This window comes from Zalophus californianus, chromosome 4 (assembly GCF_009762305.2).
Source record: "Zalophus californianus isolate mZalCal1 chromosome 4, mZalCal1.pri.v2, whole genome shotgun sequence".
Lineage (NCBI taxonomy): Eukaryota > Metazoa > Chordata > Mammalia > Carnivora > Otariidae > Zalophus > Zalophus californianus.
The window spans coordinates 125,625,797-125,650,589 of NC_045598.1; the positions used below are offsets into that span (position 1 = coordinate 125,625,797).

A 24,793-nucleotide genomic window follows, 5' to 3' on the forward strand; every position below is an offset into this window, starting at 1 on the left:
GAACATAATGCTGTAAGCTTCTTTAAGAATCAACTTTTATCCAAGGGACTTTGAACTGTTCTGGCACATATAGGACCTTGATAATTTGTCATATACTAAGAACACTGCTAAAGACAACAAAGATGTACACTATGACTACAAGTAAAAAATGTTTATAAGGAACGTAATGCATCAAAGAAAAACTTGGTTAGGTTGGCAGGCTCCCAGTTTTTTTTTTTTTTTTCAATTACTAATTCTTTACATTTTCTTATTCTCATCACAAGGAGTCTCATTCTCAGGTGTTCAGTAAATATTTGTGGAATGGTTTCTGTATTAAAAGAAAGAAAAAGACATCAAAAATGAACCTAATGTAAACTATGGACTCGGGGTGGTAATGATGCAGCAATGTAGGTTCAGCAATTGTAACAAATGTACTACTGGGGCAGTGGGGGGATGCTGATAATGGTGGAGGCTATGCATGTACCAGGCCAGAAAGCATACGGGAGATCTCTTTACCTTGCACTCAATTGTGCTGTGAACTTAAAACTGCTCTAAAAAGATAATGTCTTCAAGAAAGAGACCCCAATATTTTGTTCAATAATAATATATACCATCGATTTATGATCAATTTAAAAAATTAGATCACAAATTTCTAACCCAAATATTTCTCTCCAGTGCATAGAAAATATGACTAAAATAATCGCAAGTGCAGTGCTTTGGCGTGTCATCAATACACTAACCTAACTTCCACACTTACCAAGCACCGACCTATGCAAAGCACTATGGACACAGTAGTGAACAAGACCATTTCTTTTTTCTTTTGGGCGGGGGGAGAGTGAGAGGAAGAAGCAGACACCCTGCTGAGCAGAGAGCCCAATTCAGGACTTGATCCCAGGACCCTGAAATCAAGACCTGAGTGGAAGGCAGATGTTTAAATGACTGAGCCACCCAGGCACCCCAAACAAGACAATTTCTACTCTCACAATATTTTATCTAAAGAAGAACTTTATTCTGCAAGATAAATCTTTAATCTTAGCTATCAACAACAGATACCCTAAAATGGCAAAAACAAGCTTCTCTTATTATTCTGATTTTTCAAATAATTCAAAGAACTCCTATTAACCAATTGAGAAAGTAGTACATGACCTGGTTTGAAACAAAAAGCTAATGCCTCATTTACTTGGCATTCTTGGGACAGTTGGTATTCCACAGAAATGAGTTTTTCAGACAACTCATCCTTATCCATGTAAGCACCAACACTTAAATTGTTTGGCATGGAGATTTTTTTTAAGTGGGATCTTTCAATTTTTAAAAACAGATTCAATTAAGTACTATTTTGACTAATAATTATTGTGTTGTACAACACTCAAGCTCCTAAACTGTTATGTCCTCAGGGTTCCCTTTTAAAAGTTGCTGGCTTTGAACAGTTTTTCATCTGATCTCCTGCTTTGGTGTGTCCGATGTCAACTTTTCCAAGTATCAGTGAGAACGTAATTGTAGCAGCTTCCAACCCCTTCAAATTTGCTGTTGCTTGCAACTCAAATTTGTCAGAATTTTGCCTAAAACACACAGGCTTAAGAGGATCATCAAATCTATATTTTGGTTGCTCAGTCTTCTGCTTATTTCCTGAATCTCTTTAAAGTCTCTAAACCAAGTTCCGGATAAATGAGTTACTGCTATACCCTGATAAAAGTCCTTACATTATTTTCATATTTAAAACTGATGCCCAGTCAGATATAACTTCATTACTTATTCACTCATCCAGTATTAAGTACCTATGACGAGACAGTCTCTAATATTATGGTGAAACTGAAGAACTGAAAAGATTGCTAGTTTATAACATACTCTAAAATAGAAAGATTCAGAAAAATAATTTCATAGCACCCAAAAAAAAAGAAAACCAGGTTTGGGGTTTTTTTTTAGGGAGTAAATGAAACTACAAAATCACCTCAGTTTTTTAAAATTTCTGTAGCTTTAGACTTGGGAACTGAAAATTCAAGGAATTTAACCAAACATTTATTGTATAAAGCTGTGAATAAGATTCCCAAATTTTCTTTTCTTTTTCTTTCTATTATACATTCCCATCTAGCCCTAGAGAAATCACTAGCAACATAAGTTTTAGTATTAAATGATAGTCCAAGTCTTGGTAATATGGTGTGACTCTACAATATTTGCTTTATCTGCCAAAATCATATTTTTAAAATTCCATTACCCATTTAAACCTAAGGCTAGGAAATGAGTCAAGGAGTAGGGCTTAAAATTGGCCTCTGAGGATTAATTAAGACAACAGGTAAAACCCTGGTATCAGCCTTGTTTTAATGCTCTTAGAATCTCCTTTCTCATTCATTTTCTCAGGGAGCACAAGTATCTTTATTTGTATTTTATCATTTCATAAAAGACTACTGATCATCCTTATTATTTATACTGAACTGGAAATGGGTATTAGTTATGTGCCTGTGATCTGAGAAAGTAAAATAATATTGTGAATTGAAAAAAGTTACTACCGTTAAAAACCTTTAATTACTACCATCAAAAACTTTTTCCAGCAATGCAGTAACATTTCTTCTACATTAATTCTGGAACCTGAAAATGCTTTAAGCTTAAGTACTATAAAGGAAGAGCATGGACCTAACTTTCAAAATAACAACGTAGTATTATTTAAACTATTATAGTAAACCATAAAAGTTGGCTCTGACCTCACTAGCACACCATCTTGTCCTGTGAAATAAGTCTGATTTTTAAATAAAAACAATTCACAGAGAAATCCAGATGGTCTCTTGCTCTCTCTACCATTTAGGCAAAGAAGCAAATGACAAATATTTACTGGACACACCTATCATAAGCAAAATCTCTACCAGGTGCTATCCACACTACCGGTTTAAAAATATATATACACATAGACCCGGCTCAAGATATTTACAATATAATTGGAGAAAGAAAATATGCTTCATAAAAGATACTAATACTAACCAAAAGGAAAAAGTAATATATTTGAATTAAAAATTGATCATGAACATGTAACACTCTGGCAGCAGAAAGGGAGGGCACTTGGTTCAGATGTAAACAGAATTGTTTTTGCCTATTTTAAACCTGGCAATCAAAATCACCCAGAACTAAGGAATTGGGCCAACAGCATCACCATAGAAAAAAACCGAAATTCTCAGGAGCAACTGGTATTGGACCATTCAAAACAAGTCTTCCTGTGAGTGCGCATTAGTAGTTTCTCTCCTAAAATCTCCTTATCAAATTAAAAACAAAACTGATTCCTGGTTATCAACTTTGCAGAAACCGAAGCTCTTCGGGGAAGCACTCCCGATTCTTGTTTCTTTGATAGCACTTAAGGTCCATCCGCAGAATAAAAGGGGCTGGGGAACAGCGACGAGGAACTGGCCTATTGTTCGGAGAACCGCAGGACCATCCGAACGCCACGGGGCGCGCGGGAGCAGGGGGGGGGGAGGCGAGGCGCAAACGCGGCACAGGTGTGTGTACGGGCGAAGGGGGACAGGTGTGCCCGAGGCCACAGCTAAGGTTAGAGGCCCGACTTCAAGATCCAGACTTCGAGAAAGGGAGGCAATCATTCTCGAAGCTTAAACCGCTGAGTACCGAGGGGGGCGGACCTGGAGAAGGTCTGAAGGGCTCCCAAAGCCCATCCGGGTTGGGCGGCGGGCGTAGGGGGTAATGAGAAAAGGCCGGGGGTTTGAGTGTGCAAAGCTCGAGGATAAAAGAAAAGGCTCTCGAATCGAAGGGCCAGCCTAGAAATCCCCAAACAATGAACAATGCTGGGTCTGAGGTAAATGGCTAGGAGATTGGGGGTGTCGCGAAGGTGAACCCAGGTGGGAAGAGGGAAACAAAAGAGAGAAGCCCCCAAGTGTGGGTCCCCGGCGGCGGCGGCGGCAATTACCTGTGAGAGTTGCCGGGGATTGGGGCAGCCGAAGAGCGCGGAGCTGGAGCTGAAGCTGATGGCTCCTCGGCGGCTGAGGACGTGCTGGGGGACCGGCCTGTCCAGGGGCAGCACCGGCAGCTGGTAACATACTTCCATTGAATACGCCCGCCCTGCCCCCGCGCGGCGCCCGCCCAGCCGCGGCTGCCGGCCCCTGCGCTGGGAAGGGGCCGCGGCTCGGGGGCGCCGGGCCGAAGCGGGGGCGCCGGGCCGAAGCGGGGGCAGGGCGGGTGGGCGCCGACCCCGGGCCGGGAAGCCGCGCTCACGCCTTCCCCACCCCAACACTCCGCCCGGGCCGCCGGCGGGAAGACGCTTCGGCGGCCGCGGCGACAGTTACGAGGACCGGCGCGCGCCCAGCTCCGGGGTGCAAGCGGGAGCAGCACAGGCAAAGTCGGAGGGGGAACCCTGCCGCCCCTGGGCTCCTTGGCCGGGAGGAGCGGGTCCGGGGAGGACAGAGCAGGAGCGGAGCAAGGACAGAAGAAAGCGGTGCAAGAAAAGACTACCGGAGCCAGAGGCGAGACCCAGAGCGCGCGGGGCTTGGGACCAGCCACCAGCTCGGGCCGCCGCCACCGTCCTGCCCCTCCCCTCCCCCGGAGCCTGACTTCACTCGGCCGCCGGCGCGAGCCCGGCGTAATTCACACTTTGCAGCCGCGGACCGTGCGCCAACCACGGCCGCCGCCACCGTGACGTCACGACGCCGCGCCGCAGGCCCCGCGCCTCCGCAGCGCCTAGGGAGACGGACTAGCGGCGGGGGGGTGGGAGGAGGCAACCGCCTTCCTCCACCTCTGCACACTAAGCTCGGTCACCGTCCTCTCCAGCCACACGCCGCCCTCCCTCCGCCCCCTCCAAAATCAACTCGCAGCTCTCCCTAGCTCTCCCCTATCTGCCCTCCACCCAAGGCGCGTGCGCACGAGGCCCCACCGTTTGGGGACATTCCCCTTATCGCTAAACTCTTGGTTTCGAGCGCGCTCAGGCTGTGAAGTGGGCTCAGCCTGCGCTACAAGCGATATTTGGGCCTTCTGACCCCAGAAACCAGAGCACGCGGCGCACTCGCAGCGTTCAGCCTTAACCGCGGGGTCACCGCTGTGCTTCCCTCCTTGATTTCCCATTCTTGGACTTCGCTGGAGACCGCTGCGGCAGTGACGTCAGCGGACCGCGCGGACCCCGTACTCCCTGCTACGTCACTGCCAGTCCTTTGGCGGGGCCCGGCTGGGGCTCTCCCCAGGCAGGTGCGGGGCCCCAGGGCTGTCCCGGGCCGAGGGGAGGAGAAAGGAGCCGAAAATGCAGGAGTGAGGAGGGGGTGAAAGAGTGGAGGGGAAACACCGAGACTGAGAAAGAAGTGAGAGTATGCCCTGGAAAAAATGAGAAAGGATGGTACTGAGAAGACAAAGGAAAAAAGAAGCCTGCATGACCTTTTACCAAACGTGTTTTTCTTTGTTGGCTTTGATTTTTAGAAAGCAGAGTAAAGAGCTTTTGACCTAGTCTGTAACCTGAATATGTCATTTGCAGGTTCATTTTGTCACATTTTTCCCCAAACTATCAAAGCTTTTCAGTTGCAACCCATTGTTTCGAATGCATTCCAGCCCCCAGGACGTCAGCCTGAACAAGCTCTTTCCTGCTGGCAAAATTGTTGATTCGGCTCTGCTCTCAGGGTATCCACCCTTCCACTTATTTGCTATGACTAGCCATTGGCAAGGTGGTAGATCTTTGAAAGTACTGCATAGCCATTACTGATGACGTCATGCATGAAATGCTCATGATTCCATAAATCAAAACTCTGCAAGACCTTTTATCATCTTTACACAGCATCTGTTTCTTTTACATCACTTAAAACGTTCTACCTCTTCCATGGTTATTTGTCTATTTGTCTGTTCTCTACTATTAAAAGAAATATAACTTCCACTGTGGTTCCATGAATGTTGTCTTCACTAGATGGTATTTAGAAATACAACAACTGACCCACTCATTTTTGAAACCCTAATTACTCCCACAACATCTAGTAGATATAGTGAGCATCTGCTGTATGCCTGGGATTAAGCTAAACACTCTCACTCAAAAAAGCCCATGAGATAATAGTATCTAAATTGAAACTGGGTTTAGGGAAACATAACTTGCCCTAGATCTTACACAGATAAATGGCAGAACTAACCAAATTAAGCACCCAGAAGATGGTATTGGTATTATATCAAACAGTATATGCTTCAAATAACCATCACATTTAATAACATCTAAGAGACTCAGTTCCATTCAATCATTTGATAAGACTCAGGGCACTAACTAAACAATGCATCTCTCTTTAGGAGAGGGGGGGCTAGCATTTACTATACACCCACTGTGAGCCATGACAGGTATTCTACATATAACATTTAATTTAACCCCACCCAATAGCCACATATGTAAAATTTGATACCAGTTCTACAGATGAGGAATCAGTTTACAAGACCATAAGTCATCTGTGCCACTGAACTCTGTTCTGTGTGATTTCAGAACCAGGCATTTCCACCATACCGTGCAGTATCTCAAGACCAGAATGTCAACTGTTCTCAGTGTTTTTTACTGTACTGGGAAGCATATCAGTCAGGGTTATCCAGAAACACAGAACCAATAGGAGATTACTGAGAGAGAGAGAGAGAGGGAGAATTTCTGTACATGTATCTTGTCCAAGACACAGAAGAGAAGCTAGGGGAACTGCAGGCCCCCTGCTGCCCCCTGGCCAGTAAGGTGAGTCAGCAAGTCATGTGCAAAACTGCAGCAGTGCTTGGGACCCTGCATGGATCTACCAAGTGTAATGGCAGGTGCTTCACTTCCACTTCTCAAATCTTTTGCAAATTTTTATTGTGGCCAACCAAAACCCTAAAAAGAAGAGAATTCTGGGAAATGTAGTTCCAACTTAGCGAAGTTGCTAGTGCAAACTAACCAAGTCCGAACTCTTATCAACTTCACATCCCTACACACTTCTTTTAATCATATTTAATTTTCAAATAAAGACCATAGTAAAATCATGTGTATGTCCATATGATGCAACTAGCTCTCATACAACCCAAAACAGCTCCCTCCCTTCCCAAAAGAGGATAGAATCTTTGAATGACGTTCATCCCTCTTCTTGATGAGTCATATTACCCATTTGATATCCTGTAACTTAAATACTAAGAGATAAAGTTACCTACTATTAACACATCCTAGGGGAATGAGAGAGAGGGGGAAAAAGAAAATAACTGGTTAATATATACACAAATATATTCATATCAAAATGAAGGAAAATGCTCACAACTATTATAGTCCTTGTATCTGCAACTGGCAACATAATCATAATTACTATTTCTAACTATTTTCTTTTTTCCCCATTACCTTTTTAAATATCCCTTTGCCTTCAGCAAGCGTCTCAGCCGATAATAGTTCCTTTTCTTATGGGACAACCCAAATTTTTATTCCTGAAATATCTAGGCCCTTAGAGGTTCTACTTCTATTGGTTTGTTGTGCTTTTCCATTAACTCATATTACAGAATATGGGAATACTAAGAGGTACCCCTAAAGAATCTCCTGCATTCCAGGTATATTCCCATGTGGTAGCAACTAAAGATCAGTTTAACAGGATCAATCAGTCCAGGCAGTAGAGTAACCCTCTTCTTTGCACGTTGGTTAAACAGCACAAGAATCCCCAAATGGCTAACTGCCAATCCCAATTTACAGATTGAGCTCTTGCTGTGTACCCTGGTGGAACCACTCTTCGTTGGGAATTAAGACCTCTGGACAAGCAGAACCCAACGTTGCAGGAATTGGAAGCAAAATTTTGCATGTGATTCACAAGGGGTAAAAGTGACAGGATCCACTTCCACTCCCACCCCTTGATTCCTGAACCATGGATATATTTTTTTTCTAATTTTCTTTTTTTTAAATTTATTTATTTATTTTTGATGTAGTGTTCCATGATTCATTGTTTGCTTATAACACCCACGGCTCCATTCAATATGTGCCCCCTTTAATACCCGTCACCAGGCTAACCCATCCCCCCAACCCCCCTCCCCTCTAGAACCCTCAGTTGGTTTCTCAAAGTCCATCATCTCTCATGGTTCATCTCCCCCTCCAATTTCCCCCCTTCATTTTGCCATTCTTACTATCTTCTTCTTCTTCTTCTTCTTCTTCTTCTTCTTCTTCTTCTTCTTCTTCTTCTTCTTCTTTTAACATATAATTTATTATTTGTTTCAGAGGTACAGGTCTGTGATTCATCAATCTTACACAGTTCACAGCGCTCACCATAGCACATACTCTCCCCAACGTCTATTACCCAGCCACTCCATCCCTCCCACCCCCCACCACTCCAGCAACCCTCAGTTTGTTTCCTGAGATTAAGAATTCCTCATATCAGTGAAATGATATGATACATGTCTTTCTCTGATTGACTTATTTCGCTTAGCATAATACCCTCTAGTTTCATCCATGTCATTACAAATGGGAAGATTTCATTTTTTTTTTGTAGGCTGCATAATATTTCATTGTGTATATGTACCACATATTCTTTATCCATTCATCTGTCGATGGACATCTTGGCTCTTTCCACAGTTTGGCTATTGTGGACATTGCTGCTATAAACATTGGAGTGCACGTACCCCTTCGGGTCACTACATTTGTATCTTTGGGGTAAATACCCAGGAGTGCAATTGCTGGGTCATAGGGTAGCTCTATTTTCAACTTTTTGAGGAACCTCCATACTGTTTTCCAGAGTGGCTGCACCAGCTTGCATTCCCACCAACAGTGTAGGAGGGTTCCCCTTTCTCCGCATCCCCGCCAACATCTGTCGTCTCCTGACTTGTTCATTTTAGCCTTTCTGACTAGTGTGAGGTGGTATCTCATTGAGGTTTTGATTTGGATTTCCCTGATGCCGAGCGATGTTGAGCACTTTTTCATGTGTCTGTTGGCCATTTGGATGTCTTCTTTGCAAAAATGTCTGTTCATGTCTTCTGCCCATTTCTTGATTAGATTATTTGTTCTTTGGGTGTTGAATTTGATAAGTTCTTTATAGATTTTGGATACTAGCCCTTTATCTGATAAGTCATTTGCAAATATCTTCTCCCATTCTGTCTGTTGTCTTTTGGTTTTGTTGATTGTTTCCTTTGCTGTGCAAAAGATTTTTATCTTGATGAAGTCCCAATAGTTCATCTTTGCCCTTGCTTCCCTTGCCTTTGGCAATGTTTCTAGGAAGAAGTTGCTGTGGCTGAGGTCGAAGATGTTGCTGCCCGTGTTCTCCTCTAGGATTTTGATGGACTCCTGTCTCTCATTTAGGTCTTCCATCCATTTTGAGTCTATTTTTGTGTGTGCTGTAGGAAATGGTCCAGTTTCATTCTTCTGCATGTGGCTGTCCAATTTTCCCAACACCATTTGTTGAAGAGACTGTCTTTTTTCCATTGGACATTCTTTCCTGCTTTGTCGAAGATTAGTTGACCATAGAGTTGAGGTCCATTTCTGGGCTCTCTATTCTGTTCCATTGATCTATGTGTCTGTTTTTGTGCCAGTACCATACTGTCTTGATTACAGCTTTGTAATAGAGCTTGATGTCCAGAATTGTGATGCCATCGGCTTTGCTTTTCTTTTTTCAACATTCCTCTGGCTATTCGGGGTCTTTTCTAGTTCCATACAAATTTTAGGATTATTTGTTCCATTTCTTTGAAAAAAGTTGATAGTATTTTGATAGGGATTGCATTAAATGTGTAGATTGCTCTAGGTAGCATTGACATTTTCACAATATTTGTTCTTCCAATCCACGAGCACGGAATGTTTTTCCATTTCTTTGTGTCTTCCCCAATTTCTTTCATGAGTATTTTATAGTTTTCTGAGTAGAGATTCTTTACCTCTTTGGTTAGATTTATTCCTAGGTATCTTATGGTTTTGGGTGCAATTGTAAATGGGACTGACTCCTTAATTTCTCTTCTGTCTTGCTGTTGGTGTATAGGAATGCCACTGATTTCTGTGCATTGATTTTATATCCTGCCACTTTACTGAATTCCTGTTTGAGTTCTAGCAGTTTTGGGGTTGAGTCTTTTGGATTTTCCACATAAAGTATCGTATCATCTGCAAAGAGTGAGAGTTTGACTTCTTCTTTGCCGATTCGGATGCCTTGTATTTCTTTTTGTTGTCTGATTGCTGTGGCTAGGACTTCGAGTACTATGTTGAATAGCAGTGGTAATAGTGGACATCCCTGCCGCGTTCCTGACCTTAGGGGAAAAGCTCTCAGTTTTTCCCCATTGAGAATGATATTCGCTGTGGGTTTTTCATAGATGGCTTTTATGATATTGAGGTATGTACTCTATCTCTACACTCTGAAGAGTTTTAATCAAGAACTGATGCTGTACTTTGTCAAATGCTTTTTCTGCATCTATTGAGAGGATCATATGATTCTTGTTCTTTCTTTTATTAATGTATTGTATCACACTGATTGATTTGTGGATGTTGAACCAAACTTGCAACCCAGGAATAAATCCCACTTGGTCCTGTGAATAATCCTTTTAATGTATTGTTGGAACCTATTGGCTAGTATGTTGGTGAGAATTTTTGCATCCATGTTCATCAAGGATATTGGTCTCTAATTCTCCTTTTTGGTGTGGTCTTTGTCTGGTTTTGGGATCAAGGTAATGCTGGCCTCATAAGATGAGTTTGGAAGTTTTCCTTCCATTTCTATTTTTTGGAACAGTTTCAGAAGAATAGGTATTAATTCTTCTTTAAATGTTTAGTAGAATTCCCCTGGGAAGCCATCTGGCTTGTTTTTTGGGAGATTTTTGATTACTGCTTGAATTTCCTTTGTGGTTATGGGTCTGTTCAGGTTTTCTATTTCTTCCTGGTTCAGTTTTGGTAGTTTATACATCTCTAGGAATGCATCCATTTCTTCCAGATCATCTAATTTGCTGGCATATAGTTGCTCATAATATGTTCTTACAATTGTTTGTATTTCTTTGGTGTTGGTTGTGATCTTTCCTCTTTCATTCATGATTTTATTGATTTGGGTCCTTTCTCTTTTCTTTTTGATCAGTCTGGCCAGGGGTTTATCAATCTTATTAATTCTTTCAAAGAACCAGCTCCTAGTTTCGTTGATCTGTTCTACTGTTCTTTTGGTTTCTATTTCATTGATTTCTGCTCTGATCTTTATTATTTCTCTTCTCCTGCTGGGTTTAGGCTTTATTTGCTGTTCTTTCTCCAGCTCCTTTAGGTGTAGGGTTAGTTTGTGTATTTGAGACCTTTCTTGTTTCTTGAATAAGGCTTGTATTGCTATATACTTTCCTCTTAGGACTGCCTTTGCTGCATCCCAAAGATTATGAACAGTTGTGTTTTCATTTTCATTTGTTTCCATGAATTTTTTAAATTCTTCCTTAATTTCCTGGTTGACTCATTCATTTGCCTCCATGTATTTGAGTTCTTTCCGACTTTCCTCTTGTGATTGAGTTCTAGTTGCAAAGCACTGTGGTCTGAAAATATGCAGGGAATGATCCCAATCTTTTGGTACCAGTTGAGACCTGATTTGTGACCTAGGATGTGATCTATTCTGGAGAACGTTCCATGGGCACTAGAGAAGAATGTGTATTCTGTTGTTTTGGGATGGAATGTTCTGAATATATCTGTGAAGTCCATTTGGTCCAGTGTGGCATTTAAAGTCTTTATTTCCTTGTTGATCTTTTGCTTAGATGATCTGTCCATTTCAGTGAGGGGGGTGTTAAAGTCCCCCACTATTATTGTATTGTTGTCGATGTGTTTCTTTGATTTTGTTATTAATTGGCTTATATAATTTGCTTCTCCCATGTTTGGGGCATAGATATTTACAATTGTTAGATCTTCTTGTTGGATAGACCCTGTATGATGTAGTGTCCTTCCTCATCTCTTATTATAGTCTTTGGTTTAAAATCTAATTTGTCTGATATAAGGATTGCCACCCCGGTTTTCTTTTGATGTCCAATAGCATGGTAAATGGTTTTCCAACCCTTCACTTTCAATCTGGAGGTGTCTTTGCATCTAAAATGAGTCTCTTGCAGACAGCATATTGGTGGATCTTGTTTTTTTATCCAATCTGATAGCCTGTGTCTTTTGATTGGGGCATTTAGCCCATTTACATTCAGGGTAACTATTGAAAGATATGAATTTAGTGCCATTGTATTGCCTGTAAGGCGATTGTCACTGTATATTGTCTCTGTTCCTTTCTGGTCTATGTTACTTTTAGGCTCTCTCTTTGCTTAGAGGATTCCTTTCAATATTTCTTGTAGGACTGGTTTGGTGTTTGCAAATTCCTTTAGTTTTTGTTTGTCCTGGAAGCTTTTTATCTCTCCTATTGTCAATGACAGCCTAGCTGGATATAGTATTCTTGGCTGCATATTTTTCTCGTTTAGTGCTCTGAAGATATCATGCCAGTCCTTTCTGGCCTGCCAGGTCTCTGTGGATAGGTCTTTTGCCAATCTAATATTTCTACCATTGTAGCTTACAGACCTCTTGTGCGAGCTGCTTTCAGGATTTTCTCTTTGTCTCTGAGACTCATAAGTTGTACAATTAGATGTCAGGGTGTAGACCTATTTTTATTGATATTGAGGGGGGTTCTCTGTGCCTCCTGAATTTTGATGCCCGTTTCCTTCCCCAAATTAGGGAAGTTCTCTGCTATAATTTGCTCCAATATACCTTCTGCCCCTCTCTCTCTTTCTTCTTCTTCTGGGATCCCACTTATTCTAATATTGTTTTGTCTTATGGTATCACTTATCTCTTGAATTCTGCCCTTGTGATCCACTAGTTGTTTATCTCTTGTTTTCTCAGCTTCTTTATTCTCCATCATTTGGTCTTCTGCATCACTAATTCTCTCTTCTGCCTCATTTATCCTAGCAGTTAGAGCCTCCATTTTTTATTGCACCTCATTTATAGCCTTTTTGATTTGGACTTGGTTAGATTTCAGTTCTTTTATTTCTCCAGAAAGGGTTTCTCTAGTATCTTCCATGCTTTTTTCAAGCCCAGCCAGTATCTTTATAATTGTCATTCTGAACTCTAGTTCTGACATCTTACTAATGTCCATATTAGTTAGGTCCCTGGCAGTCGGTACTGCCTCTTGTTCTTTTTTTTGAGGTGAGTTTTTCTTTCTTGTCATTTTGTCCAGAGGAGAACGGATGAATGAGAGAACAAGATGCTCACAGGTTAACAACAACCCATAGAAAAATACACACTAAACAAATCAGAAGAGACCCCAAACTGGGGGAAAAGAAAGGGAAAGAAAGAAAAAAGGGGAAAAAAAGAAAAAAAAAGGATATGATCAAATATGATCAGGCTGGTGAATAGATCAGTGCCACACACTAGATTTTGGGCGTATTTTTGTCTGTTAGAAGAAAGTGCCTCCCAAAATTTTAAAGAAAAAAAACTTATATATGTACAAAAATAAAGGGAAATATGATGAAGGGATGGAATTTGACTGTAAAGATGAAAATTATAAATGATTTTATAAAAGGAATTGGTAAGATAAGAAGTTGGTTGAGAAAAGAAAGGAGAAATTTAAAAAAATGGGGGGGGGGAGAGAATGTGATCAGGCAGGAGACTAGAGCAAAGCCATACACTAGAGATTTAGGGTATATTTTGGTCTGTTAGAAGAAACTGTATCCCAAAATTTTAAAGAGAGAACAACTTATATATATACCAAAAATAAGGTTAAGTACAATGACGGGATAGAATATGACTTTTCCAGAAAGTGGTCGCTTTTCTGTTCAGAGAGTTGCTGCTATTCTTTTCTTCAATCTCCTGTTGAGTTCGTAGGTGTTCAGAGTGGTTTGATACCTATCTAGCTGAATTCCTGGGAGCAGACGAAATTTAGGTCTCCTACTCCTCCGCCATCTTGCTCCTCCTCTCCATGGATATATATTTAGCTTTAGAACACATGGCAAAACTTGGAGAACATTATTCTAGCTACAAAAGGTATCACAACTCAGATGAAGGGATTATTGATTCTTCCAAAGGCTATTTCAATGCTGCAATAGGGATGAACCTTGAAAACATTCTAAGTGAAGAAGCCAGATGCAACATATTGCATGATTTCGTTTATATAAATTATCCAGAAGAGGCAAACCATAGAGACAGAAAGCCAATTAGTAGTTGCCAGGCACTGGGGAGAAGGAGGAATGAGGAGTGACTACTTAATGGGTATGGGGTTTCCTTTTGGGGTGATGAAAAAGTTTGGGAACTAGATAGTGACGATGTCCGCACAACATTGTAAATGTCCTTAATGCCATTGAATTATACACTTATGAATGGTTAAAATAGTAAATTTTTATCATAAGAAAAAGGCCAATCATCCTATTAAGCCACTATTTCAGGGTAAGGGGCAACATAATAAGACCATGAGCATGGACTCATTGCTGCCTTTATTTGTTGTAAAATGAGTTTCTTGGTTAACAGTAGTGTTGTGTAGAATAACACAATGGTGACTAAAACATTTCATAAGTCCATGCATGGTGGTTTTGATAGAAACATTGCAAGTGGGGAAGGAAATTCATTTCCAGAAGTATCTATTTATCCAGTGAGAAAAAAGATCTGCCCCCTGCATAATGAAAGTAGCCTGATTCAATATACCTCATGGATGGCTGATACCTCTTGGAAACGGAAGCTTGGTCTCAGACTCCTGTGTTAGCAAGTTGGACACTTAGTAATAGCTGTTGTCAGATTGGCCTTGTTAAGTGGAAATCCATGCTCCTGAGCCCACATCTAGCATGTATCATGGCATCATGGCCACTTTGTTCATGAGTCAATTGGGCAGGGCCAGGGATAAAGGGGGGGAAAAGGCTGACTGACATACATGGAATGTATCACTCATCCACCTGATTATTATGATCATCCTCTAATAAGATTGCTCTTTGGGATCACATGAAACACAAATATCTTCACATTCTGCCCATTCAATCTGTCCATATAGACCCCTTCCCCAGACCTCTTTGTCATCACTTTTCCAATCATGTTCCTTCCAAGTTCCAGACCATCCAGCCAGTCAGACACTACCCATGAATCAGAATGACCATAGACCTAGCTATCTCTCTTTTCAAACAAAATGAACAACAGGTGTACTGTTTCAAGTTCTCCCAACTGTAGTTTTCCTTTCCTCACCTTTAGGACCATCCCAAAGAGTGGCCATAGTGTTGTAGCTATCTACTCTGCACCATAGAATGCAGAACTATCTATAAGTCAGTCCCAGATATTTTTCTTCTGCACTCAATAGGACACAGGTGGCTCACCATGATGCCTTGGATGAAAGGTGAGAGGGAAGAGGCAATGTTGTAGTAGTAGAGATGATGGACACTGGGCCACTTGTTCATACAATTTACTTGAGCCTTAAAAGACTTGCTTGAGACTGATCTCATGTGTACCACTTCTTCTTAATGTTAGGCATAACCAACTTTATAGTTTGGTGTATCTGAATACATTTAGTATATTATAGGCTGCTCAGGTCACAAGGTAATCTGATCACTCATGGTCAAGCATTCAATTTCTACTAGGGCCTGGTAGTAAAACAATTTCTCAAAAAGAGAATAGTTATATAAAGAAGAAGGTGACATAGCTCTGCTCCCAAATCCTAAAACCTTGCATAAGATTCAATTATAGAAGATTATTAAAAGCTTCATATGATATCACTAAACTATCACAAACACTTCAGTACCATACCTGCTGGGTCATATGGCCCAAGAGATGGAGAAGCTTATAAGACAGTATGGATCCCTTACATAGACTTCTCTTGTCCTGAGCCCCACCCACTCTTTAATTTTTTATTGTGGTAAAATATACATAAGATAAAACTTACAATTTTAACCATTTTTAAGTATAGAAGTCAGTGGCATTAACTACATTCACATTGTGCATATCACCACTACCCATCTCCAGAGATTTTCATCATCCCAAAATGAAACTCTGTGCCTACTAAACAACAATTCACCACTTCCTCCTCCACCAGCCCCTGGTAACCACTACTTCACTTTCCATCTCTATGAATTTGACTACTCTGGGTACCTTCTATGAGTAGAACCATATGGTATTTGTCCCATTATGTCTGCCTTATTTCACTTAGCATAATGTCTCCAAGGTTTATCCATATTGTAGCATGTAACAGAATTTCATTCCTTTTTAAGACTGAGTTAATATTTCATTATTTACATGTAGCTTATCCATCTCTCAATAGACATTTGGTTTGTTTCCACCTTTTGGTACTGTGAATAATGCTACTAAGAACATGAGTGTATAAATATCTGTGTGAGTGTCCGCTCTCAATTCTTTTAGATGTATATTCAGAAGTGCAATTGCTGGATCATATGGAAATTCTATATTTAATTTTGTGGGAAACAGGCATACTGTTTTCCACATCAGCTGCACCATTTTATATTCCCATCAGAAATGCACAAAGGTTTCAACTTCTTCACATCATAGCCAACACATGTATTCTTTCTTCAATGATAGCCATCCTAATGGATGTCAAGTGGTATCTTATTGTGGTCTTGATTTGCATTTCCCTAATGATTAGTGATGTTAAGCATTTTTTTCATGTGCTTATTGGCCACTTTTATATTTTCATTGGGGAAGAGTTTATTCAAATCCTGTCCTTATTTTTTTTATTATGTTCAGTTAGCCATCATTAGTTTTTCGATGTAGTGTTCAACAATTCATTAGTTGTGTATAACACCCAGTGCTCATCACAACACATGCCCTCCTTAATACCCATCACCCGGCTACCCTATGCCCCCCGCCTTCTGAAACCCTCCTTTCCCTATTTTTGTATTGGGTTACTTGTTGTGAGTTTTAGGAGTTATTTGTATGTTCTGTGTATTAATTCCTTGTAAGATATGTGATTTTTAAGTATTTCCTTTCATTCTTTGAGTGATCTTTTATTCCTTTGATCAATCTGATGCCCCAAAGTATTGGATTTGTGAAGAGATCTAATTCATCTTTTCTTATATTTGCTGACTGTGCTTTCGGTGTTACATCCAAGAAATCATTGCCAAATCCAAAGTCATGAAGCTCTTCCCCTATGTTTTGTTCTAAGAGTTTTATAATTACACTTAGGTCTTTGACCCATTTTCAGTTAACTTTTATGTATGGTGTAAGGAAGAGTCCGACTTCATTCTTTTGCATGTAGATATCTAGTTTTCCAAGCACTATTTGTTGAAAAGACTGTCCTTTCCCCACTGAATAGTCTTGATACCCTTGTCAAAAACCATTTAATCATGTATGTGAGGTTTATTTCTGGGCTATCTATTCTATACTATTGGTATATGTCTTTATACCAACATTATGCTGTTTTGATTACTGTAGCTTTCTATAAGTTTTGCAGTCAGGAAGTGTGAGTCCTTCAACCTTGTTCTTTTTCAAGATTGTTTTGCCTATTCAGGATCTCTTAGGATTCTGTAAGAATTTTAGGATAGATTTTCCTGTTTCTGCAAGAAACAAATGTCTTTGGAATTCTGATAAGGATTGCAGTAAATCTGTAGATCACTTTGGGTAGTATTAAAATCTTAACAATACCAAATCTTTCAATAATGAATATGAGGTCTTTTCATTTATTTATGCCTTCTTTTAGTTTTTTCCAGCAGGGTTTTATACTTTTTTTTAAAGATCTTATTTATTTATTTATTTATTTGAGAGAGCATACACATGTGAGCAATGGGAGGGGCAAAGGGAGGAGATAGAATCTGAAGCAGACTCTGGGCCGAGAGAGGATCCTGACACAGAGCTTGATTCCACAACTGCAAGGTAGTGACCTGAGCAGAAACCAAGAGTTGACACTTAACCAAGAGTTGGACACTCAACTGACTGAGCCACCTAGGCAGCCCAGTGTTTTATACTTTTTAAGATATAAGTCTTTCATCTCCTTGGTGAAGTGAATTCCCAAGTATTTTATCTTTTTTTGTGCTATCATCAATAAAGTTATTTTCTTAATTTCTTTTTTGAATTGTTCATTATTAGTTATGGAAAAGCCACTGGTTTGTTTGTTTTTTTTTGTTTTTTTGTTTTTGTATCTGCAACTTTGCTGAATTCATTTATTAGTTCTATCTGGGGTTTTCTTCTTTGTGTGTGAAATCTTTACAGTTTTCTAAACATAAGATCATGTCATCAGCAAACAGATAATTTTACTTCTTCCCTTCCAATTTGGATGCCTTCTATTTCTTTTTCTTGCTTAATTGCTCTGGCTAGAACTTCTTTTTGTTGTTGTTGTTATGTTAATCACCATACACTACATCATTAGTTTTTGATGTAGTGTTCCATGATTCATTGTTTGTGCATAAAACCTAGTGCTCCACGCAGAACGTGCCCTCTTTAATACCCATCACCAGGCCGACCCATCCCCCCACCCCCCTCCCCTCTAGAACCCTCAGTTTGTTTTTCAGAGTCCATCGTCTCTCATGGTTCGTCTCCCCCTCCGATTTCCTCCCCTTCATTCTTCCCCTCCTGCTATCTTCTTCTTCTTCTTTTTTTTTCTTAACCTATATTGCATTATTTGTTTCAGAGGTACAGATCTGTGATTCAACAGCCTTGCACAATTCACAGCGCTCACCATAGCACATACCCTCCCCAATGTCTATCACCCAGCCACCCCATCCCTCCCACACCCCCACCACTCCAGCAACCCTCAGTTTGTTTCCTGAGATTAAGAATTCCTCGTATCAGTGAGGTCATATGATACATGTCGTTCTCTGATTGACTTATTTCACTCAGCATAACACCCTCCAGTTCCATCCACGTCGTTGCAAATGGCAAGATCTCATTCCTTTTGATGGCTGCATAATATTCCATTGTGTATATATACCACATCTTCTTTATCCATTCATCTGTCGATGGACATCTTGGCTCTTTCCACAGTTTGGCTATTGTGGACATTGCTGCTATAAACATTGGGGTGCACGTACCCCTTCGGATCCCTACATTTGTATCTTTGGGGTAAATACCCAGTAGTGTAATTGCTGGATCGTATGGTAGCTTTATTTTCAACTGTTTGAGGAACCTCCATACTGTTTTCCAGAGTGGTTGCATCTGGCTAGAACTTCTACTACCATGTTAAATATAAGGGACAAAAGTGGATATCCTTGTCTTGTTCCTGGTCTTAAAAGAAAAACATTTAGTCTTTCACCATTGAGTATGATGTTTCCTGTTGGTTTTTCATATATAGCCTCTATTATATTCAGCTAGTTGCCTTCTATTCCTAGTTGTTAGGTGTTTTTATCATGAAAGAATGTTTAATTCTATCAAATCCTCTTTCTGTATCAATTGAGATGGTTGTCTGGTTTTTTTTCTTCATTCTGTTAATGTATATTACATTGATTGATTTTTAGATGTTGAACCATCCTTGCATTCTGGGAATAATCTTATATAGTCATGGCATATAATCTTAATATGCTGCTGAATTCAGTTTGCTATTATTTTATTGAGAATTATTGCATTGATATTCATAAGGAATATTGCTCTATAGTTTTCTGCCCTTGTAATGTTTTTGTCTGGCTTTGGTATCAGAGTAATGCTGGCCTCATAGAATGAGTTAGGAAGTGTTTCCTCCTCTTCATTTTTTTTTTTTTTTGGAAGTCTGAGAAAAATTGATGTTATTTCTGTCTTAAGTATTTGGTATAATTCACTAGTGAAGCCAGCTGCCCTAGGACTTTTCTTTGTTGGGAGGTTTTGATTATTGATTCAATCTCCTTACTTATTTTAGGTCTATTTAGATTTTTTATTTCTTCATGATTTAATCTTGATAGGTTTTCTATCACTAGAAATTTCTCCATTTCATCTACGTTATTCAATTTGTTGGTGTACAATTGTTCATAGTATGCTTTTATAATCCTCTTTATTTCTGTAGAATCTATGTTAATGTGTTCATTTTCATTTCTGATTTTAGTAATCTGAGTCTTCTTTATTTTGTCATTCTAGCTAATGATTTGTTAATTTTGTATTCAAAGTATCAAATTTTGGTTTAGTTGATTTTCTCTGTTGTTTTTCTATTCTGTTTTATTTATCTCTGTTCTCGTCTTTATTATTTCCTTGTTTCTAGTAGTTTCAGGTTCAGTTTATTGTTCTTTCTTTAGTTCCTTAAGGTGTAAAGTTACATAATTGATTTGAGATTTCTTTTGTCAAATATGTTATATCTATAAATTTCCCTCTTAGCACTGTTTTTGCTGTTTCCCATAAATTTTGGTATGTTGTGTTTTTGTTTTCATTTGTCTCAAGACATTTTCTAATAATCTTTGTGATTTCTTCTTTGACCTTTGATCATTTAAGAATGTGTCATTTAATTTCCACATACTTGTAAATTTTCCAATTTTCCTTCTGCTGTTGATTTCTTGTTTCATTTCACTGAGGTTGGAGAAGTTCCTTTGTATTATGTCAATCTATTTACATTTATTAAGACGTGTGGGGTGCCTGGGTGGCTCAGTCATTAAGCACCTGCCTTCGGCTCAGGTCATGATCCTGGGGTGCCTGGGTAGCTCAGTCATTAAGCACCTGCCTTCGGCTCAGGTCATGACCCCAGGGTCCTGGGATCAAGCCCCACATCAGGCTCCCTGCTCTGTGGAAGCCTGCTTCTCCCTCCCCCTCCCCCTGCTTGTGTTCCCTCTCTCACTGTGTGTCTCTCTGTCAAATAAATAAATAAAATCTTAAAAAAAAAAAGACTTGTTTAGTGGTCTAGCATTTGGTCTATCCTTGAGAATGTTTAATGTGCACTTGAGAAAAATGTTTATTCTACTGTTGTCGGCTGGAGTATTCTGTATGCTATGTTTATCTGTTAGGTCCTGTTCATCCATATTGTTGCTCAGTACATTACATTACATCCTGAAATTGTAACAGTCTTTTTTAAATTGATACCAACCTAATGATGATCACATTACAGAAATACTACTCTTTTATAGCTCTCCCTCCACTTTGTGCTATTGATGTCACAAATTACATCTTTATATATTGTGTAACTATTAACATAAATTAGTAATTATTTTTTAGGCATTTATCTTCTAAATCTTGTAGAGAGTGAAAGGTGGAGTTACAAACAAAAGTTATAATACTATTTTTTATATTTGTTCATGTGTTTACCTTTACTGGAGATCTTTATATCTTCATATGACTTTGTGTTATGGTCTAACATTCTTTCATTTCTTTTTCTTTTTTTTTTAGGATTTTATTTATTTGACACAGAGAGACAGCTAGAGAGGGAACACAAGCAGGGGGAGCGGGAGAGGGAGAAGCAGGCTCCTGGCTGAGAAGGGAGCCTGATGCGGGGCTCGATCCCAGGACCCTGGGATCATGACCTGAGCCGAAGGCAGATGCTTAACAACTGAGCCACTCAGGCACCCCACATCTTTTCATTTCAACTTGAAGGACTGCTTTTAGCATTTTTTGTAGGATAAGTCCAATAGAATGAAATCCCTCTGTTTTCATTTATCTAAGAATGTCTTAATTATTCCTTCATTCTTGAAGGACAAATTTGCCAAATATAGAATTCTTGGTTGATGGTTTTTTTCCTTTTGTTACCTTAAATATACCATCCCAGTGCTTTCTGGACTTCAAAGTTTCTTCTGAAGAACTGGCAGATCATCTTATTGATAATTTCTTGTATATGAGATCTTTTCTCTTTTCTCTTGTTGCTTTCAAAATTTTTCTCTTTGTCTTTGTCTTTCAACAGTTTGACTATACTGTGTCTCAGTGTGGGTCCCTTTGGGCTTATTCTATTGGGGTAGTTGGTTTTGGATTTGTAGATTCATGATTTCCACAAACTTGGAAACTTTTCTGTCATTATTTCTTCAAGTAACCTCTCTGCCTCCCTCTCTCTCTCTCTCTCTCTCTCTCTTCTCTTTCTGGGACCCCTGTAATGCATGTATTGGTCTACTTGATAGAGTTCCATAAGTTCAAATATCCTTTCTCTAAGTTTGCTGACTTTCTTTTGCCTGCTTAACTTTGCTATTAAACCCCTCTAGTGATTTTTTTTCAATTCCATTGTATTTTTCAGCTTCAGACTTTCTACTTGGTTCCATTTTATAATTTCTACCTCTTTGTTGATATTTTCATTTTGTTCATATATTGTTTTCCTGATTTCCTTTAGTTCTTTATTAGTGTTGTCCCCTTAGCTCTTTGAGCATATTTAAGACAGTTGTTTTAAAGTCTTTATCTACAAAGTGTGATATCTATGTTTCTTCAGCACTGGGTTTTGCCACTTTATTTTCTTCCTTTGAATGTATCATGTTTTCCTGTTTCTTTGTATGTCTCGTGAGACTTTTGTTGTTTATGTTGTTGTTGAACATTGGACATTTGAAAAGACAATCACCTCTCCCAGTCTTTGTGGACTGATCCTATGCTAGGGAACTTTCTCACTAATTAGCTGAGCCTTGGTTGTAAGCTTTGTGATCAGCCCAAGGGGAAATCTTAAGGTCTTCCTAGGTATTGTTTGAGCATGCATCTTGCCTGGGCCTGTATGTGTATGTTTTTGAATTTCCCATGTACATGCTGTTTTCAAATGTCTTTATATCCCAGAGCGTCCCCCTCAGGCCTCCACCCATTATCTCTTAACCCAGGTTTCTGTGGGCCAGTCTCCCTACAGTTTTCCTGAGCAGTGCCCACTTGTTCTTCCTGCTTGAGATCCAAATTAGACAAAACAGAGACCAGTCCTTCAGGCAGGCCCTGGTAGGTTAAAATGTTGAAAATAAAATCTGCTTTGCTTCTTCTGACTTATAGCTTTTTTTTTTTTTTGTACTTTCTTTGTTTGGCTTTGGTGTTAGGGTAATATCGGTCTCATAAAATAAGTTGGGAAACAATCTTTACTCTTCTATTTTCTGAAAGAGTTTGCATACAAGTGGTATTACTTCATCCATAAATGTCTGATAGGATTTACCAATGAAACTCTCTGGACCCGGACTTTTCTTTGTGGAAGATTATAAATTGCTAATTCAATTTCTTTACTTGATAAAGCTCATAAAATAAGCTCAATATATTCCCCCCAAATGGTTCCCAAGGTATTTCCCCAAAATGTTCAAAGTGGTGGGATTGTGGTTTTTCATTTTCTTTTAAAATGTTTTCTTGATGAATTCTATTGGCCACATTTTCAAAAATAAACATGTTATTTTGTTAAAAAATTATATGTTAATTATTTAAACTGTTAGTAAAAATAAAACATTTATAATGCAATGATGAACATTTAATAAAATAAAGGGCAGGGAGGGAAAAATTCACCAGAGGGTTGGTTGCTCTAGACTATTTAGGAACTCAAAATTAATTGACAAGCACCTTCCATGATGATACACTAATGAATAATCTATCAGAGAACTTCTGGCTAAACACAGCAGATTACATATATGCATCCATAAATGTTTCCTCCCCAAGCCCTACTAAATGACACTGAAAGAAGAAATAAGGCCTAAACCCAAGAGGACAAAGAGAAAAGGAGGGGAAATGAAAACTGACAGGTCCATCTTTTAGAAACTGAAGGTGGATGGGCAAGTTGCACATGTCTTAGCAGAACAGAAAGCTAAAACCAAAGCTTACAAATGCGGAGGACTACATCTGGACAATCCCTGCTGCAAAGACCCAGAACGATCTCAGAAATTTGAGGCTCCAGGTGTTCTGGAAGGCAACGATGCAAGTGGGCTGAAAAAGAAAAGGATTAATCAAAGTTCTTTAAAACAGTGGTTAGAACCCCAGACAGCTAACTTGTTCTCCTTTACCTCAGCAAACAAGTGGATGGATTTAACCAAACATGCTCTGGACTTGGGTTAACCTGACAGAGGTGAGGGTGGGATTAGAGTATCATATGAAAAGTGGCAGGATAAATGAGAATCTGTCTACTTGTTGACAGCCAGGTTTTTATCTTGGAGGCAAGAGGCTAGAATATTCCTCTTTTAGAAAAGTGGACCCACCCAAGGCAAAAGTTTTATAGGAGCTATCAGCTTAGAATCCTCCAACCAAAGAAATGGGTCCACATATAATTCTAAGGTAAGTCTTACTGATGTACATGGAGTTTATTTTTTTTAATTTTTTTTAAAGATTTTATTTATTTGTTTGAGAGAGAGAATGAGAGATAGAAAGCACGAGAGGGAAGAGGGTCAGAGGGAGAAGCAGACTCCCTGCTGAGCAGGAAGCCTGATGTGGGACTCGATCCCGGGACTCCAGGATCATGACCTGAGCTGAAGGCAGTCGCTTAACCAACTGAGCCACCCAGGCGCCCCTGATGTACATGGAGTTTAAAAATAGCATTATCAATATCTCATTCTTAAATATGACAGAACAATCAAGCATTACCAGAATTTGAATAAATCCCACTGCATGAGAGACAATAGAAACAAATAGAAAAGCAAACAAACAAGGGGAAACAGAAAAATACAGAGAACCCCCACTCCAAAAGACCAATAATATCCTTAGAGAGATGAAAAGTTATATTATATAAGAGCATGATGATATAAAAAGAAAAAATGAGATAGTTCTTTAAAATTAAAAACTGTGATATCAAAAATTAAATATGTATTGGATGGGTTAGAAAATAGTTGAAGATACTCTCTCAAAAGTAAAATAAAAAATTAAAGATACAGATAATATGAGAAAAGATAGTAGAATTGGAGTCCCAGTCCAGGGGGTCTAATATCCAAATAAGGATGGTTTCGGAAGGAAAGAATTGAGAAAACTGTAGTGAAGAAATAGTTCAAGAAAATTCAGCAGCACTGAAGGGCACACATTTCCAGATGGAAACAGTCAAATTTGTACCTGGAATAACAAATAGAGAAAAGACCTACAAGACATATTGTGAAATTTCAGTAATGGGGCCAAAAAAAAAAAAAAAAGAATGTAAAACCTTCTAGGGAGTAAAAATAAAAACACCTCACATACAAAGGACCATGGATCAGAATGGTAAAGGCCATCTCAGCAATAAAT

The 24,793-nt window shown here is 39.4% G+C and overlaps 1 protein-coding gene across 7 annotated transcripts in view; it reads right to left on the reverse strand.

Annotated features, from left to right (window-relative positions):
* PDE7A (phosphodiesterase 7A) overlaps positions 1–24,793 on the reverse strand; it is a 210,742-nt gene that overhangs the window by 115,499 nt on the left and 70,450 nt on the right. For 6 of the 7 annotated variants that reach the window (XM_027604911.2, XM_027604898.2, XM_027604868.2 and 3 more), the window contains exon 1: positions 3,881–4,152. The exons of the other annotated variant lie outside the window; for it this stretch is intronic. In XM_027604911.2, coding sequence (XP_027460712.1) covers positions 3,881–4,018 — 138 coding nt within the window. In that variant the 5' untranslated portion in view covers positions 4,019–4,152. Of the gene's footprint in view, positions 1–3,880; positions 4,153–24,793 lie in introns of those variants that run through there. 7 annotated transcript variants of the gene reach the window in all.